General features: G+C 38.6%; 1 protein-coding gene across 1 annotated transcript in view; it reads right to left on the bottom strand.

Moving 5' to 3' along the window:
* LOC124620192 overlaps positions 1-17,508 on the bottom strand; it is a 429,599-nt gene that overhangs the window by 15,052 nt on the left and 397,039 nt on the right. Inside the window, exons 22-23 of the mRNA XM_047146861.1 lie at positions 15,077-15,276; positions 13,762-13,897 (exon numbers count right to left, since the gene is read on the bottom strand). Coding sequence (XP_047002817.1) covers positions 15,231-15,276 — 46 coding nt within the window. The 3' untranslated portion in view covers positions 13,762-13,897; positions 15,077-15,230. The remainder of the gene's footprint in view (positions 1-13,761; positions 13,898-15,076; positions 15,277-17,508) is intronic.

The raw sequence follows: 17,508 nt of genomic DNA, 5'->3' as shown, positions 1-17,508 counted from the left end.
TAGGATGTGGACTGTGTTACACTGCAAATGGAACACTATAATAGATGACTACACAACTTTGAGAGAAGAAATGGTGAAGGCAGCAGGGGTCCAACAAGAAATAAGACAATACCCAGTAGGATCCCTTGGCGAACACATGAAATATTGAGTTTAATTGATGAAAGGGGCAAATACAAAAATGGAGCAAATGAGGCAGACAAAATGGATTACTTTTTATTATTAAAAATGAAACTTCTCCAGCTTTACTTCCACATGCATGCGGAACACATATTGGTCTCATTGCAGACTTCTAGTACTACATCTTCAGGCCCGTATACTTTGATGAAATAAATTGTGTTTGGCTGAGTACTAGAAGTCCTCAGTGAGACCAATATGTGTTCCACATGCATGAAGTCTCACTGTGGACTTCTAGTACTCAGCCAAACACAATTGATTTTATCAAAGTGTATGGACCTGAAGATGGCGTTGATGCAATGATGAAACTAGTAGTCAAATAAATATAAAATCTCAAGTACAGCTGGGAAAAGGGAGAGAAGGAAGTGTAGTAGGTGAATATGGATTGGGGCTAAGAAATGAAAGAGGAAGCCGTCTGTTAGAATTTTGCACAGAGCATAACTTAATCATAGCTAACACTTGGTTCAAGAATCATAAAAGAAGGTTGTAAACATGGAAGAATCCTGGAGATACTAAAAGGTATCAGATAGATTATATAATGGTAAGACAGAGATTTAGGAACCAGGTTTTAAATTGTAGGACATTTCCAGGGGCAGATGTGGACTCTGACCACAATCTATTGGTTATGAACTGTAGATTAAAACTGAAGAAATTGCAAAAATGTGGGAATTTAAGGAGATGGGACCTGGATAAACTGACTAAACCAGAGGTTGTACAGAGTTTCAGGGAGAGCATAAGGGAACAATTGACAGGAATGGGGGAAAGAAATACAGTAGAAGAAGAATGGGTAGCTCTGAGAGATGAAGTAGTGAAGGCAGCAGACGATCAAGTAGGTAAAAAGGCGAGGGCTAATAGAAATCCTTGGGTAACAGAAGAAATATTGAATTTAATTGATGAAAGGAGAAAATATAAAAATGCAGTAAATGAAGCAGGCAAAAAGGAATACAAACGTCTCAAAAATGAGATCGACAGGAAGTGCAAAATGGCTAAGCAGGACAAATGTAAGGATGTGGAGGCTTATCTCACTAGAGGTAAGATAGATACAGCCTACAGGAAAATTAAAGAGACCTTTGGAGAAAAGAGAGCCACTTGTATGAATATCAAGAGCTCAGATGGAAACCCAGTTCTAAGCAAAGAAGGGAAAGCAGAAAGGTGGAAGGAGTATATAGAGAGTCTATACAAGGGTGATGTACTTGAGGACAATATTATGGAAATGGAAGAGGATGTAGATGAAGATGAAATGGGAGATACGATACTGCGTGAAGAGTTTGACAGAGCACTGAAAGACCTGAGTCGAAACAAGGCCCCGGGAGTAGACAACATTCCATTAGAACTACTGACGGCCTTGGGAGAGCCAGTACTGACAAACCTCTACCATCTGGTGAGCAAGATGTATGAGACAGGTGAAATACCCTCAGACTTCAAGAAGAATATAATAATTCCAATCCCAAAGAAAGCAGCTGTTGACAGATGTGAAAACTACCGAACTATCAGTTTAATGAGTCACAGCTGCAAAATACTAACACGAATTATTTACAGACGAATGGAAAAACTGGTAGAAGCCTTGGGGAAGATCAGTTTGGATTCCATAGAAATGTTGGAACACATGAGGCAATACTGATCTTACGACTTATCTTAGAAGAAAGATTAAGTAAAGGCAAACCTACATTTCTAGCATTTGTAGACTTAGAGAAAGCTTTTGACAATGTTGACTGGAATACTCTCTTTCAAATTCTGAAGGTGGCACGGGTAAAATACATGGAGCGAAAGGCTATTTACAATTTGTACAGAAACCAGATGGCAGTTATAAAAGTCGAGGGGTATGAAAGGGAAGCAGTGGTTGGGAAGGGAGTGTGACAGGGTTGTAGCCTCTCCCCGATGTTATTCAATCTGTATATTGAGCAAGCAGTAAAGGAAACAGAAGAAAAATTTGGAGTAGGTACTAAAATCCACGGAGAAGAAATAAAAACTTTGAGGTTCGCCAATGACATTGTAATTATGTCAGAGATAGCAAAGGACTTGGAAGAGCAGTTGAATGGAATGGACAATGTCTTTAAAGGAGGATATAAGTTGAACATCAACAAAAGCAAAACAAGTATAATGGAATGTAGTCGAATTAAGTCGGGTGATGCTGAGAGAATTAGATTAGGAAATGAGGCACTTAAAGAAGTAAAGGAGTTTTGCTATTTGGGGAGCAAAATAACTGATGATGGTCGAAGTAGAGAGGATATGAAATATAGACTGGCAATGGCAAGGAAAGCATTTCTGAAGAAGAGAAATTTGTTAACATCGAGTATAGACTTAAGTGTCAGGAAGTCGTTTCTGAAAGTATTTGCATGGAGTGTAGCCATTTATGGAAGTGAAACATGGACAATAAAAAATAAATACTTTGGACAAGATGAGAATAGAAGCTTTCAAAATGTGGTGCTACAGAAGAATGTTGAAGATTAGGTGGGTAGATCACGTAACTAATGAGGAGGTATTGGACAGAATTGGCGAGAAGAGAAGTTTGTGGCACAACTTGACTAGAAGAAGGGATCGGTTGGTAGGACATGTCCTGAGGCATCAAGGGATCAAAAATTTAGCATTGGAGGGCAGCGTGGAGGGTAAAAATTATAGAGGGAGACCAAGAGATGAATACACTAAGCAGATTCAGAAGGATGTAGGTTGTAGGTACTGGGAGATGAAGGAGCTTGCATAGGATAGATTAGCGTGGAGAGCTGTATCAAACCAGTCTCAGGACTGAAGACCACAACAACAACAACAACAAGTACAGCTGGAGGAGTTTCATTTTTAATAAAAAATTATACCAGCTGTGTCCCACCATTGTTCAATAAAAATATGGATATACGAAGATTAAAATGGATTACAGATGACATAAAAATGAGACTGACAGGCAGTGCACAATGGCAAAGCAGGATTGGCTTGAGGAGAAATGCAAAGCTCAGAAGCACGCATGACTATGGCAAATATAGATGCTGCCTACTGGAAAATTAAATAAACTTTTGGAAACAAGAAAAGTAGATTGATGAACATCCGGAGCTCAGATGAGAAGCTAGTACTAAGCAAAGAAGGGAAGACTGAAAGGTGGAAGAAATGTACAGAAGGATTATAAAAAGGAAACAAACTGGAAGAGAATACTATGGAAAAGGAAGAAGAAATAAAAGAAATGCATAGGGGATGTGATACTGTGAGAAGACTTTGGTATGGCACTGAAAGTCCTAAACTGAAACAAGGCAACTGGAGTAGACAAAATTACCTCAGAATTACTGAGATCCTTGGGAGAATAAACCATAACAAAACTATTCCACCTGATTTGAAAGGTATGTAAAATTGCAAACTACCCTCACGTTTGAAGAAGAATGTAATAATCATAATATTAAAGACAGCTGGAACTGCCAAGTGTGAAAATCCAGAATGAATTTTCAATCTGCAGAAGAATGCATGCTGATATGAATTTTTATGGCAGATTAAAACTATGTGCAAGTTATGGTTGCAAATTACTATCACAAATTATTTACAGTGGAATGGAGAAAGTGGTAAAAACCAATCCTGAGTGAATTCTGGTTGTGTTCCAGAGAAATGTAGAAACATGCAAGGTTGTACGTACTCTATGACTTACCTTAGCATACCTACATTTATAGCATTGTAGATTTAGAGAAAGCTTTCAAAGATGTTGACTGGAATAGATCTGTGTGGACTTCACTGTCCTGTTGGGATTGAGGTGTGTGACTCTCTCTGAGAGACTAGTTTTTTGAGTTGTGTAGTTTAAGCTTTCAGTTGATTCTTTGTATCATACTTGTGTTAAGGCTTTGTACATGTGTTTGGTGATCTACTCAACAAAATACTGTAATTGTACTCTGAGACCATGTGAGTGAGTGTTATTCTGAATATCAGTCTACCTGGAATTCCTACACTGGTGACCCACAACAAGTAAGCAAATCATTTTCAGTAACATCCGAGATAAGCAACAGAGTACTTCCTAGAGAATATGACTCATTATAATACTCGACCATTACTTATTTTACCAGCTTGGTGACATTGATAGGGGTTTTGCTCACCAAAACCCTTCGATTGTCAGAACTAATGTCTTGTGGACAAGTTTTCCCTGAAATTCCTTTGAGATAGAGTTCTCCACCTCAGCTATGTCCTTTCAACAAGATCATCAAAGAACACAGTTCACTTATGTGTCACAAATGTTGCTCAGGCAAAGAGAGGTGTCAAAGATGACACAAGTAATATGATAAATATTACATAATAGCCCGCAGTTTGCACATGCCTCACAAGTGTCTCCGGACAAGGTACATGCTTATAAGGCTGCTGCCATTAACAATTTTTTGCAGTTAGGGATAGTATGCCCTTCAGACTGCCTGCAGGCTTCCTCATCCATTTGCTGCTGTAAAATGACTGTTCATACCAGCTCTGTGGCGTTACTGGACCATCAGTTCATGTTCAGTTCCTGCAAACCAGCCAACTTACAAGATTTTGCACATGCATTAGCAGACTTCTCCATATTCAATGTGCTGGACTGCCACAAAGAGTATTTTTAAACCCAAATGGCTCTTGAAGACACACCTAAAACTAAAATAATACTCAGTTTGGACTTAGAGTTTCTTTTTATGCCCTTTGAACTAGGAAATGCCACACAAACTAACCAATGCTTTATTGATAGAGTCTGACACAGATTTCCCTTTTGTTTTTCCAATTTGAATGATGGCCTCATATCCTTGTCATCTCCCTGGGAGCACCAAAAATTGCCTCTGACAAATTTTCAAGGCTTTGGAAGAATTTGGGACAGTCATCAATGAGGTAAAATTTCATCTTCAATGACGAGAAATGTCAATTCTGTGAGCATAAAGTAACCTTCCTAGGTCACTCCATGACATGAACACATTTTAGACCAACACAGTGATGCACAAATCCTATCTGTCAGATGCCTAGGCCAAAAAATTTATGTGAATTGCAAGATTTCATTGGCACGATAAATTTCCACTAACATCATACACTGCATACACCACAGGAAGTGGCAGTACAGGCACCACTGACCGATGTTTTGACTGGGAAGAATGTACGGAGCAAAAAGCACTGCCACAGAGCAACCAGTTGCAACAAGTGTTTGACCAATTAAAACATTGTTTACACCATCCCATTACTTTGGCACTCCCAATATCTTCAGCACCTTTATCTGTACCACAAACACCAGCAAAAATGCTATTGGCATGGTTTTAAGGAAACAGCCACCAGCCACAAACAACCACTGTGGTTTTTCTCACAGAAACTCATAGCTTCACAATGCAAATGGTCACTCTACAACAAGAAATTGTTGGTACCTTACAAAGCAGTCAAGCATTTTCATGAAGACATTGAAGGCAGACTTCTGACAATTTTTACAGACCATTAGCCACCAGGGCTCCCATTCTCAACCTAGGCAAGGGATTGTACTCTCACAACTTCCATCACCTTGATTTTATCAGTCCATTTACCACAGATATACAACATCACGAGGGAGCTGATAGCATCATGGCTGAGTTCCTCTTACATACAAATGCTATGACCATCAATATAGATTATGAAGAGCTAACTGAGGTGCAGCAACAGGATTCACTGACCATGAAATTGCTGCAAGATGTCACTACTGGCTTGAACTTGGAGCATACAACAATCCCCAGAACATATATGCAGTTTTAGTGTGGCATATCACAAAATAGGTTATGTCAAGTTCTGCAAAAGTTCCATACAGCAGTTTTTGACAGTCTGCACAACATGTGTCACCCCAGAGAATAATTGACTACTACGTTAGTTCAGAATGAAGTGAAACTGCAAAGCACGGGACGGCTGTCTGCAGTACGTACATCTTCACCTTGTGGGACCCATACCTGAGTCAGAAGGCTATCATTACATACTCCCTACAACAGATTGTGTTACTTAGTGGGTACTGGTTGTGTCTTTGGTTGATATTACAGACAAATGTGGATATCACACTTGTCCTACATTGATTATAACACACCAAAGCTTCCAGTTTGTGTTGCAACTGTTTCCAGAACTATGCGAACTTTGTGGTGTTCAGTGCTTTAGAATGACAGATTAACACCCACTCTTAGAACATTGGTGTCGAACCGTTAGGACTGCTGTCATGTGCCACAAAGAACAATGGATGGAAGCATTATCATGGGTGCTTCTAACTGATAGATCAGCTATCATAGAAGACTTAAAGGAGTCTTTTGCTGAAATCTTGTACAGCAAACATCTCACTCTGCTGGCAGAATCCATAGCCCCAGAACCACTGATCACCGTAAAGTCACCAGCTTTGTTCAGGTGAGTTAAACACATCACACATACATATACCCTGTCTCCACAACACATGGCACACAACATGTATTCATACAAAAAATTTTGACAGATCGTGAATATATAATGCTCAGGGATGACATGATACATACCATTCTCCACTCTCCTTGCCTAGGCCCTTATCCAGTCCTTAAGCAAGGAGGGAGCCTTCCACAGTCTCCTTACTGCACTTGAGACCAGCCTGAGTTCTGTGGCATCTGGCAATCATAATGGGGAAATCACTTCACCAAAGAGACAAAGTTTGCAGGAGAGGGGAAGACACTGCCAAATTCAAATGCCAATCTCCATCAATAGAGACCATCGATGACCCTCCTCAACCCACAAGCAGGATGAAGCCAACTACAATCACCGCTCCCACTATGGATGAATCCTTGGGACTCTGGGGATTGCACTGATCTTTACCCTGTGAGGAATGTCCCTGCTACCACAACAGTTTGCCAGAAGGGGCAGTGCAGACATAGTCCAGTCACACATTGCTTTGCAGCCTGCTACAGCACAATTGGATAAGAGAAAACAGTTAGTTGAAGAATAACATTGACACTGACAGCCTTTCTCTACACTGGATGCAAGGGGAGGGGTGGGGGGTTGCTCTGTTGGGACTTTGCACCCAGACAGTGATTGATAGTGAGCAATGACTATCTCTGAGTGGCCAATTCTTTGAGTTGTGTTTAATACCTTTGTAATGTAGCCCACTTTCAGTTGCTTCATTCTATCCTAATCACATTAACACTTTGTACATGTATTTGGTGCTCTATTCAATCTGCAAACACACAAGTGTTTGTAAGGGAGCTAGTGGGGTGAGGAATGAAAAAGACAGGGATGTAGCCTATTGCCCATGTTCTTCAACCCATACGTTGGTCAGGCAATAAAGGAAACCAAAGATAAATTTGGAAAGGGAATGAAAGCTCAGGTAGAAGAAATAAAAATTCTGAGTTTTGCCAGTGACATAGTAATTATGTCTTAGGTGGCAGAGATCAGAACTGCAGTTAAACAGAATGGATACTGTCAGATTGATAGGATTACCTTTAAGCTATTTTTTTTATCACTCATCAACTTCCTGACAAACTTAAATATACTTTAGAAATGTCCATCTACAGAACTGGAGATAAGCTAAATCAACTGTAACTGCAAATCTATGTCACCCCTTCCAGGCTTTTCAGTAGTATTTGAGAAAATGGCTTATGATAGTATACTGACTCATTTAACTGAGCATAACTTGTTAACCACCCCTCACTTTGGTATTCATACAGGATTCTCCACACAGAAAGGAATACAAGATCTCACAAATAAAGTACTAGCAGAATTAAACAGGAAAAAATTATACTGTTAATTTATTTTTTGGGTTTGCCTTGGTGTCATTTGCAAAATTCTACTTAGCAGACCAAAGTCTTATTATGGCATTAATGGCATCTCTCTTTGCATGGATGGAACCTTAACGGAAATGAAAAGATCACATTAACAGACTGTACCCTAAGTGTAAAAGTTATGTCAGAATGGGGGGAAACCATATGTGCAGTGCCACAGGGAATGGTACTTGATCCACTCTTGTTTTTCTGACCAACATAAATGGGCTTCCAATGGCTTTAAAGAGCAGTTCAGAAATTTTAAATTTTGCTGATGTCACAGACATACAGCTCTAGCAGACCCAAGTCTCAGATGATAACTTAAGAATCCTACAAATAGTTCACAATTAACAGTGTATGTTTTAATCTCAGAAAGACTCATATCATGCAATTTAAAACAAGAAATAAATGACTTTTAGCACCAAAGTAGATATTAATGGCTGTACACGTAGTGGGTTAAATTTGTTGGGTGTTCAGCTGGATAACAAGTTCGAATGGAGTAAACATGTCGTAATATGGGGGATCACATTAGATGTAATGAATTGCATGGAATCACATTCTTCTTTCTGAATAGATACCAGATTTTGTATATTTCTTAAATGTAGGTTGCATGAGTTGCTTCTCTAAGCTAAGTTGTGCAGTATACAGTCATCAAGAACTGTAAATGTCAGCAGTATATTTTTTTGGCACAGTCAAGTTTGAAATTGTGTAAACAAACAACTATATTGATGTTTTCTTTTATTTCAAATTGTGTACAAAAAACTAACTTTAGAAGGCAACATTTCATGATAAACACATGATGTACACAATTGTAGATGTATCTGTAGGCATATGACATACAAAAATAAAAATTTGTAATTGTAATTTACTTATTCAGTGAATTCAACAATATTTATTAACTTCTGCAATTGTTATAAATTATGTAAGCAAGGTTGCAGAATCAGTCAGGTGGTTGTTGCACACATGTGTGACCTGGTTACGCTCTATGTCAGAATAACTCATATTTTTATCATATATTTTCAAAGTTATGTGAAAAGAAGAGATTGTAATAAATGTAAAAAAAAGTTAAAAATCTTGGTGCCATCTACATTATTTGGAGAACCAGTTTCACACAAAGAATTATTTCAAGCAGTGGAAAGCAAATAAGATACCCTAAATCATCAAGGAAGACAAGACCAAAAATAAGATGAGTATTTACGAGTTCAACTTAAAAGTGTATTCTACCTTGACAAAATTTACTACATCATGATGCAACCCTGTAAAAAAAGGATTACTCACTTCAGTTAGATTACTCACTTGAGTTTCATACTTTAAGTTTTGACTTGATTATTTGTCTCATAACAAGTGGAATGTCACAACATACATATCAAAATGTTCAGTTCAGCATGTTATATACTTAGAAACAACTCCTATTGTGTTGACCTAAAGACAAGTGTGTTGGCTTATACTGTATATTTTTGCTCCCTGTAGTAAATGAAGTGTTTGTTCAACAGAAGCAAGTAGTAAGAATATTGTGTAAAGTCCTTGCAGAAACCTTTTTAAAGGATCTTAAAATTCTTACATTCAATTCCCAATACATCTACTCCTTAATGGCTTTTGTTTCTCATAATAAAAATCTATTTCAACCTAACTGTGATATACAGTCACAATACAAAAAACAAAAATAATTTTCATGCAGATATTGTCTCTCTGTCTAGGATTCAGAATGGATTTATGTACTGTTATGGTAAGATGTCCAACAAGCTCAAATCTATATTAGCCACTCTTTCTGCAAATTATGTGAATCCTAGATTCAGAGATCAAAAATTTCTGTTAGCTGCAAGACAAGTTGTAGTTTTGTTACAAAGTTTTATAATAAGTAATAATGTTCGATAAATAAGCCTCACTGTAATATTTGTAGCTGCAAAACTAATCTCTTTGAAAAATATCATTGCAATTAAGCAAATATTAAGCTACTAATAATGGACAAACAGTAGCTATATAATAAAATTGAGAAGGCATCAGGTTTTTTTCAATGTAGCAACTTTCTTATTAATTTACTCAATTAAATTTAGACAGCAGAAGCTTGAATAACATTAAGCAGTATAGTGATAGCTTATGGTTAATACAGTATACAGATTAAAATTCAATGACATTTTTGCCTTATGTTAATATGAACTTTGACTCATTCCACCACATTCCTAAACGTTCTCCTCTTACATGGATTCCAGTGAATGTGAGGAATGAATGAAGATAGATCAAAGGATGAGGTTGAAATATTGTCATATCCCCTAGAGTTATTGCTGTTCAGTGACCTAATGAGTTTTGTGGTTTCTCTGACGATTTGCAGAAATGATGCCTGGTGATGGAGAATGTGTTGCCTGTTTAAATACCCTTATGGATTTCCTTTTGAAGGTTCATCTTTGCCAATGTGTTTTCAGGTACTGTTAGGGAGAGCTAATTGAATTTAGCAACTAATTATTTGTGTTTAATATCAATTGCCTCATGTCTACTGTCATCAGGAAGTTGATCATCATTTGGTGTATCTAATTTATTCATTTGATGTCCAATAATACTCCAAATTGCCTTGTCTCTGGTCTTTTTTATTAGCACATGATTTTTGCCATTTTGATGACATGATAAAGAGTTTTGGAGTATACTGCTTCTAGTGCCCCTTTAGTACTTGATAGGAGCCAGCTCTGCATTAAATTGAGATATCTCATCCTGACACAAATTACTTTGATCCTTAATGTTAGTCACCTTTCTCTTGGCTTCTAAAGTTATTTTTCCTTAGCAATTGTTTAAGAAAACTCATTCATAGAGTTGTAAAAGTATTTTCAGGAAATAAATAAATTTATTATCTACTTTGTGTCCTTGGTGAACTGCTTTGCATCACTAATTTTATAAATTCTCTACGAATACTGCAAGTAAGTCAGCATTCATGGTTCTTTGACATTGTGTGTCTCCCTTCTTAGTGAAAGATGGTTGATGGTATATTTTATTGGTGCCATTTTACCACCATCAGATAAACCATCTATTAGAGGGCTCACATCTTTTTCATGGAAAAATGTTGGCTCCAGAAACAAATTATCAATTCCCATTGCACTACATTCTTCTGTTCTTGTTGGGAATGTTACAGTGGAGATCAGACAGAAGCTGGACATTAGCAACTGTAAGTGCCCACAATGAGGACTATCCAAGGGGAAATCATTACTGAAATCTCCATACACTATCACTTCCTAATTATATCTAATAAATATCATAAGTATTCTCTAATTCTTTAATGAAGTTCAAAACATTTGCTGTTGGGGTCCCTGTAGACTGTCAAAACTAGCAGCTTTTATGTTTCTATGTCTGTTACTGAAGTACAGAACTTCAGCAGTTGTTCAGTTCAGAGTGCTTTATTTATTTTTTCATATGGAAACATCACATAAAATAATATTACAATTATCTCAAACTGAAAACTAATATCCAGGCTGCAAATATAGTCTACTGATTCTTTCATTATCAGCAAGAACTCTGTTGGATCATCAACAAAAGCTCTCAAAGGATGTTCTTGAATTAAACAAATCAGACATTGGTTTCCCCATTATTCAGAGCTAGTCTTGTGCACAATGTTCTTAAAAAGTCTTGAAACAGCCTGATAAAGTGCTCTGTTTACTCTATGACAACTAGATGTTAACCAGTCATGTAAATGGATCTTCAGTGAAGGATATGCTCACAACTACCTCATAATTGACACATGGATATTTTTTCTTTGTTAAGAGACCCTTTTACCAGTCACCATGCTGACTCCTCTTTAATTTCAGTACCATAAGCAAATGTCAGTATACACTCCTGGAAATGGAAAAAAGAACACATTGACACCGGTGTGTCAGACCCACCATACTTGCTCCGGACACTGCGAGAGGGCTGTACAAGCAATGATCACACGCACGGCACAGCGGACACACCAGGAACCGCGGTGTTGGCCGTCGAATGGCGCTAGCTGCGCAGCATTTGTGCACCGCCGCTGTCAGTGTCAGCCAGTTTGCCGTGGCATACGGAGCTCCATCGCAGTCTTTAACACTGGTAGCATGCCGCGACAGCGTGGACGTGAACTGTATGTGCAGTTGACGGACTTTGAGCGAGGGCGTATAGTGGGCATGTGGGAGGCCGGGTGGACGTACCGCCGAATTGCTCAACACGTGGGGTGTGAGGTCTCCACAGTACATCGATGTTGTCGCCAGTGGTCGGCGGAAGGTGCACGTGCCCGTCGACCTGGGACCAGACCGCAGCGACGCACGGATGCACGCCAAGACCGTAGGATCCTACGCAGTGCCGTAGGGGACCGCACCGCCACTTCCCAGCAAATGACGGACACTGTTGCTCCTGGGGTGTCGGCGAGGACCATTCGCAACCGTCTCCATGAAGCTGGGCTACGGTCCCGCACACCGTTAGGCCGTCTTCCGCTCACGCCCCAACATCGTGCAGCCCGCCTCCAGTGGTGTCGCGACAGGCGTGAATGGAAGGACGAATGGAGACGTGTCGTCTTCAGCGATGAGAGTGGCTTCTGCCTTGGTGCCAATGATGGTCGTATGCGTGTTTGGCGCCGTGCAGGTGAGCGCCACAATCAGGACTGCATACGACCGAGGCACACAGGGCCAACACCCGGCATCATGGTGTGGGGAGTGATCTCCTACACTGGCCGTACACCACTGGTGATCGTCGAGGGGACACTGAATAGTGCACGGTACATCCAAACCGTCATCGAACCCATCGTTCTACCATTCCTAGACCGGCAAGGGAACTTGCTGTTCCAACAGGACAATGCACGTCCGCATGTATCCCGTGCCACCCAACGTGCTCTAGAAGGTGTAAGTCAACTACCCTGGCCAGCAAGATCTCCGGATCTGTCCCCCAATGAGCATGTTTGGGACTGGATGAAGCGTCGTCTCACGCGGTCTGCACGTCCAGCACGAACGCTGGTCCAACTGAGGCGCCAGGTGGAAATGGCATGGAAAGCCGTTCCACAGGGCTACATCCAGCATCTCTACGATCGTCTCCATGTGCCTGTGGTTCTGTCAGTGTGATCATGTGATGTATCTGACCCCAGGAATATGTCAATAAAGTTTCCCCTTCCTGGGACAATGAATTCACGGTGTTCTTATTTCAATTTCCAGGAGTGTATATTCTGAAAGAAGTTTTTATTGCTATTTGTAGTAATGAGTATTTTTCCTGATTCAACTCTCTTTTCTTTTTGGTCACAAGATGGTACACCTGGGATGAGATTCAGATTGATGCAGTACATCTAAAGTGGTTTTTTTTTTTTTTTTTTTTTTTTTTTTTTTTTTTTTTTTTTTTTTTTTTTTTTTTTTTTTTTTTTTGAATAGCGAGACTGTCTGTGTTAATGTAGAAGTTGATATAAGCTTCATTTCATCAATCAAATTTCAGTTCTGTTTGAAACAGTTTAATTACTCTTGGTATTGTGGATGCATCTCACAGTTCTCTTCATCTGCCAACTTAAGTTCCCAAAAACATTCACCAAGCTTACAGCACAATTTTACATTTCTAAGCAGTTCTCTTTCAGATTTCTCATAGTCGTATCTGACAAACAGTGAGTGGATCAATTCATTTCATCAACTGTTAACCCTACTAACAATTTATTAAACTTAATGGGGTAAATTTGTCACCAAACTCTGCTACTAGATGCCTACAGCATCCACAGCAGCTTTATTATGACTACAAGTACACTATTTGTAATATCTGACCTTTTATTTTTATTTGTAAGATTATAGAAAGCCATTGTAAATATTTCCTAGTGATTGTTTATGAATACTACTAAGTTTAATGGCAAGTGAGTCATAAGGTATTTAGCGGTCAGCCAGTTAAAGCACAGAATCTAACTTTTCTTAAGTCTATGTGACATGTGTATTACCTTAGATAGACTACAGCTCCCCCAAAGGCAAGCAGCACTGTGATCATGACAACGAAGATGATAACAATGGCCAAAACACTTTCACTCATCCCCAGGTCATCCGCCACACGGCTGAAGAAAGTTGGTGCACGATCCACTGTTGACCATCAAAATGTTCAGAAGGTTTATTGGAACTTAACAGTATCTACTGAGATTTACATGACACTCCATTTCAGAAATTGTGTAGCCTTTCAGTACAGCACTACAAACTGTGAAAATGACACCAAAAAAACATACCAAATTTTTGGACTACTTATCTTTGCCACAGTAAGTTTAATTTAGTCAGGTGCTTGTTCCATGAATAATATGCTGATAGTCATTATACAGAAGGGGCCAATATGATACAGAGGTTTCATATCATATTCACTTTTCAAGTGTTTTATATATGCTAGTAACTGACATAGTTGTCCTTTAGACTATTATTTATATGATTACAAAAATATGAGCATAGACAACCAATCACCTTCAGCTGATTGACATGTAGTTATTGACATACATTACATCACAAATAATTTCATTAGCTTTCAAGTTACTGCTTGTTTTCCAATTTAGATACATACTTCCACAGTGAATGGGACCTTAAACTGGGAATGGGATGTTAGACTGATTTCCCCATTGTGTACTTAAACTAAAAAAGGGGTGTTAGAATGGAACTACTGAAATTCTCTGTCCTGTTATGTTTTTTTATGAACCACTTGTCAATGAGCTGCAGGTGACTCATAGCCAGTCCTAACTCTTTAAAAAAAATTCCAGCTTGAAATTTTCATCACCATATTATGCTGTGATTGTGGCAAATGAACTGAACTCCTAAATGAACTCCTACATGAAAGAAAGGCATGTGTATACAAATACACAGAATTATCTTTTATATGTGAAGTTAATTCATGTAATTATAGGTAAATGATCAAATGATTTTCTGGCTGTGTATTATGTAATGCAAAAGTTAGATGATTAAGCTATTGACAGAATAATTCATTTTTCTTTCTTGTGAAGCCTATTTTTATTTTTCAGATATGATTGATTATTAATAACCTTCATAATCAAATAAATAAACTGTGAGGAAATTATCAGTGTACCCAGATGTCTAAAAGAGCCATCTGCAAAGTAGCTAGGGATGAACATCACATATTATTGTCAGTATAACTTAATAAACAATGAACATTTTCTTACTCATGGAAGATTTGACCCCAGCTTATTACACCAAAAGCTATCAATGAATAAAATGGATAGGATCAATTAACCTTTTGAAACTTTAATCTTCAAAGCCTGAAATTACCCATAAATTCACTGAACTTATGCATTTCAGTGGATCTAAGTGTGGCTCCAAATAAAAATACTTAGCCTGTGCAATCTCAAACATTTCAGTAGATCTATGTGTGTCTTCCAGTTAAAATACTTAGCTGTGAGCAGTCTCAAACATGTTGTAAGCCTTATTGCATTTTCTCAAACAGTGGAAAATCCAGGATGGAATAAAAACTGTAACAAATAGAAAAGATTGCTATTCACCACATAAAGGATATGTTGAGTGACAGACAGGTACACTGAAATTAGATTGTAAGACATTGTTAAGTTATCACACAAAGTTGTGTAATATACTGTAGGTACTGGAAATGAGTTCTTTATACTTGCTTTAAACTTGCCAGCAGGTCCTTTGATGTCATCTCCAATCTCATCATCTCTGTATGCTCAGTGACTCGACTTGCCAGTTTCTACTGCTGCACATTTAACTGAAAACTCATTGAGACTGTTGACGAGTACAAAATGACTATATCAGGATAGAATGGAGAGCAAGTATGTGAATTCATAAGATAACCATGGACTCATGGCATTTCCACCACAGACACAACTCTAGGCTGATGATTTCACCACAATATACACAACTGTTGGGCACAATGATTGTTTACTAACACACTGACCAATCAGTTAGTAATGAATAGTGTTCTGCTTATAAGTACATTTATGTATGTAGATGTATAAATGTATGTAAGCATATGAAACATTAATTGCATGTTCTTTAGTCTGAACAATTTATTCAGTTCACATCTAATATTACAGAAGAATGAGTCTTAGCTGTACTTGACACTAGTACAGCTTGTTCTTTTATATGGTTGTGAAGCCTGGGTGACAACAGCAACAATTGAAGTAGCAACATGTTCCTTTGAGAGGAAGGACTTCAAACAATCTATGGACCCATCTGCAGTACCATGATGGGAATGAAGAATGAAAGAAGATCTGTACCAGCAGTTTGGAAAGCCATGTTAGTCATATGTTAGGGCAGAAGGGGCTACCATAGTTTGGCCACATCCTTCAAGCTGATGGATTCCTCTCTAACTGAATCCTCCATACCTAGAGACCGGCAAAGGGGGATTACTGTCAGCAGAATATACCTTCTACATTGTGACTGACTGATTTCCATTTTTTTATTGTGCTTCTTGTAATATGTTCCTTTATAATGACACACACACACACACACACACACACACACACACACACACACACACACACACACACACACGCACGCAGGATGTTCCTCCTAAGAGTCATCAGCACATTTTCTCTGTTCTTTCAGCAGATATTTTATTTTTGCAGTATGTAGCTGAGGTCATCCCAGCAAAGCATGTCTTTCACATGAAACCCAGTGTCAATGGAAAGCATGAGTTTGTTTCCTGCTATAACTAAACTATTCTTAAAGCAGAATTTTACATGCCCATTTGATAGAGCAGTCTCAGATTAATGGACTATGATATTCATTTTATTAACATGTATTAATAGGGACATTAAAACCTAAAAATTAACCAGTACTCCAGTAGCACTGCTGCATGGCAGTAGCAGTCAGCTCAGATCATGGCATTAGTCTCTTGCTGCTGGAGTGCGGCTATTTATCATGCTATACTGTCCCTGTTACTACATATCAATAAAAGGAGTATTGCACTAGACTAACCTGTATAAATTGTCACGTAAAATTTGGCTCTAAAAAGTGGTTTGTTCATAACAGGAAACGAATTCACACTTTTCATAGACACTGGACGTTGCATGAAAGACATGTTGTGCAGTATTTGTTTAGAGTTACTCCAGTTACACATAACAAAAACAAAATTGCATATATCTGCTGAAACACCAGAGAAAATACACTTGATAACTCTCTCTCTCTCTCTCTCTCTCTCTCTCTCTCTCTCTCTCTCACACACACACACACACACACACACACACACACACACACACACACACACACACATGGTGCACAGGGTGAGTCATCAGAGACATTTTCTCCCATGTTTCGGTAGTATTTGTATTTAGTTTTTGTAATATGGAGCTGGAGTCACCATAAATAAATACTGATTATCAAGTCTTTCACATGGTGCCAAGTGCAGAGGGAAAGTGTCAGTTTGTTTCTCATTATGAGCATAATGTTTTTTAAAGTGGAATTTTAAATGCCTGCTTGATTGAGTGGCACCAAATCAGTCTAGTGCAATATTCATTTTATCAGTCTCTATTAACATGGACAATAAATGTGAAGCAGTGGCTGAGCAGTGCTGCTGCATAGTGGTAGCAGGCAGTGCAGGACAGGGTGGTGCTGCTGCTGTTGGAGCACAGATTACTCTTCGCGTTTCACTGTCCCTGTTAACAAGGGCATCCATACCTAGGGGTAACAGGAGTGACTGTAGCCCATGCCCTCTAGCTCTCAGAGAAAGGAAAAAATATTTTCAC

This window comes from Schistocerca americana, chromosome 6 (genome assembly GCF_021461395.2).
Source record: "Schistocerca americana isolate TAMUIC-IGC-003095 chromosome 6, iqSchAmer2.1, whole genome shotgun sequence".
In the NCBI taxonomy this organism is placed as follows: Eukaryota; Metazoa; Arthropoda; class Insecta; order Orthoptera; family Acrididae; genus Schistocerca; species Schistocerca americana.
Note: the sequence above shows the minus strand (reverse complement) of the source record. Positions and strands in the feature narration are given on the sequence as shown.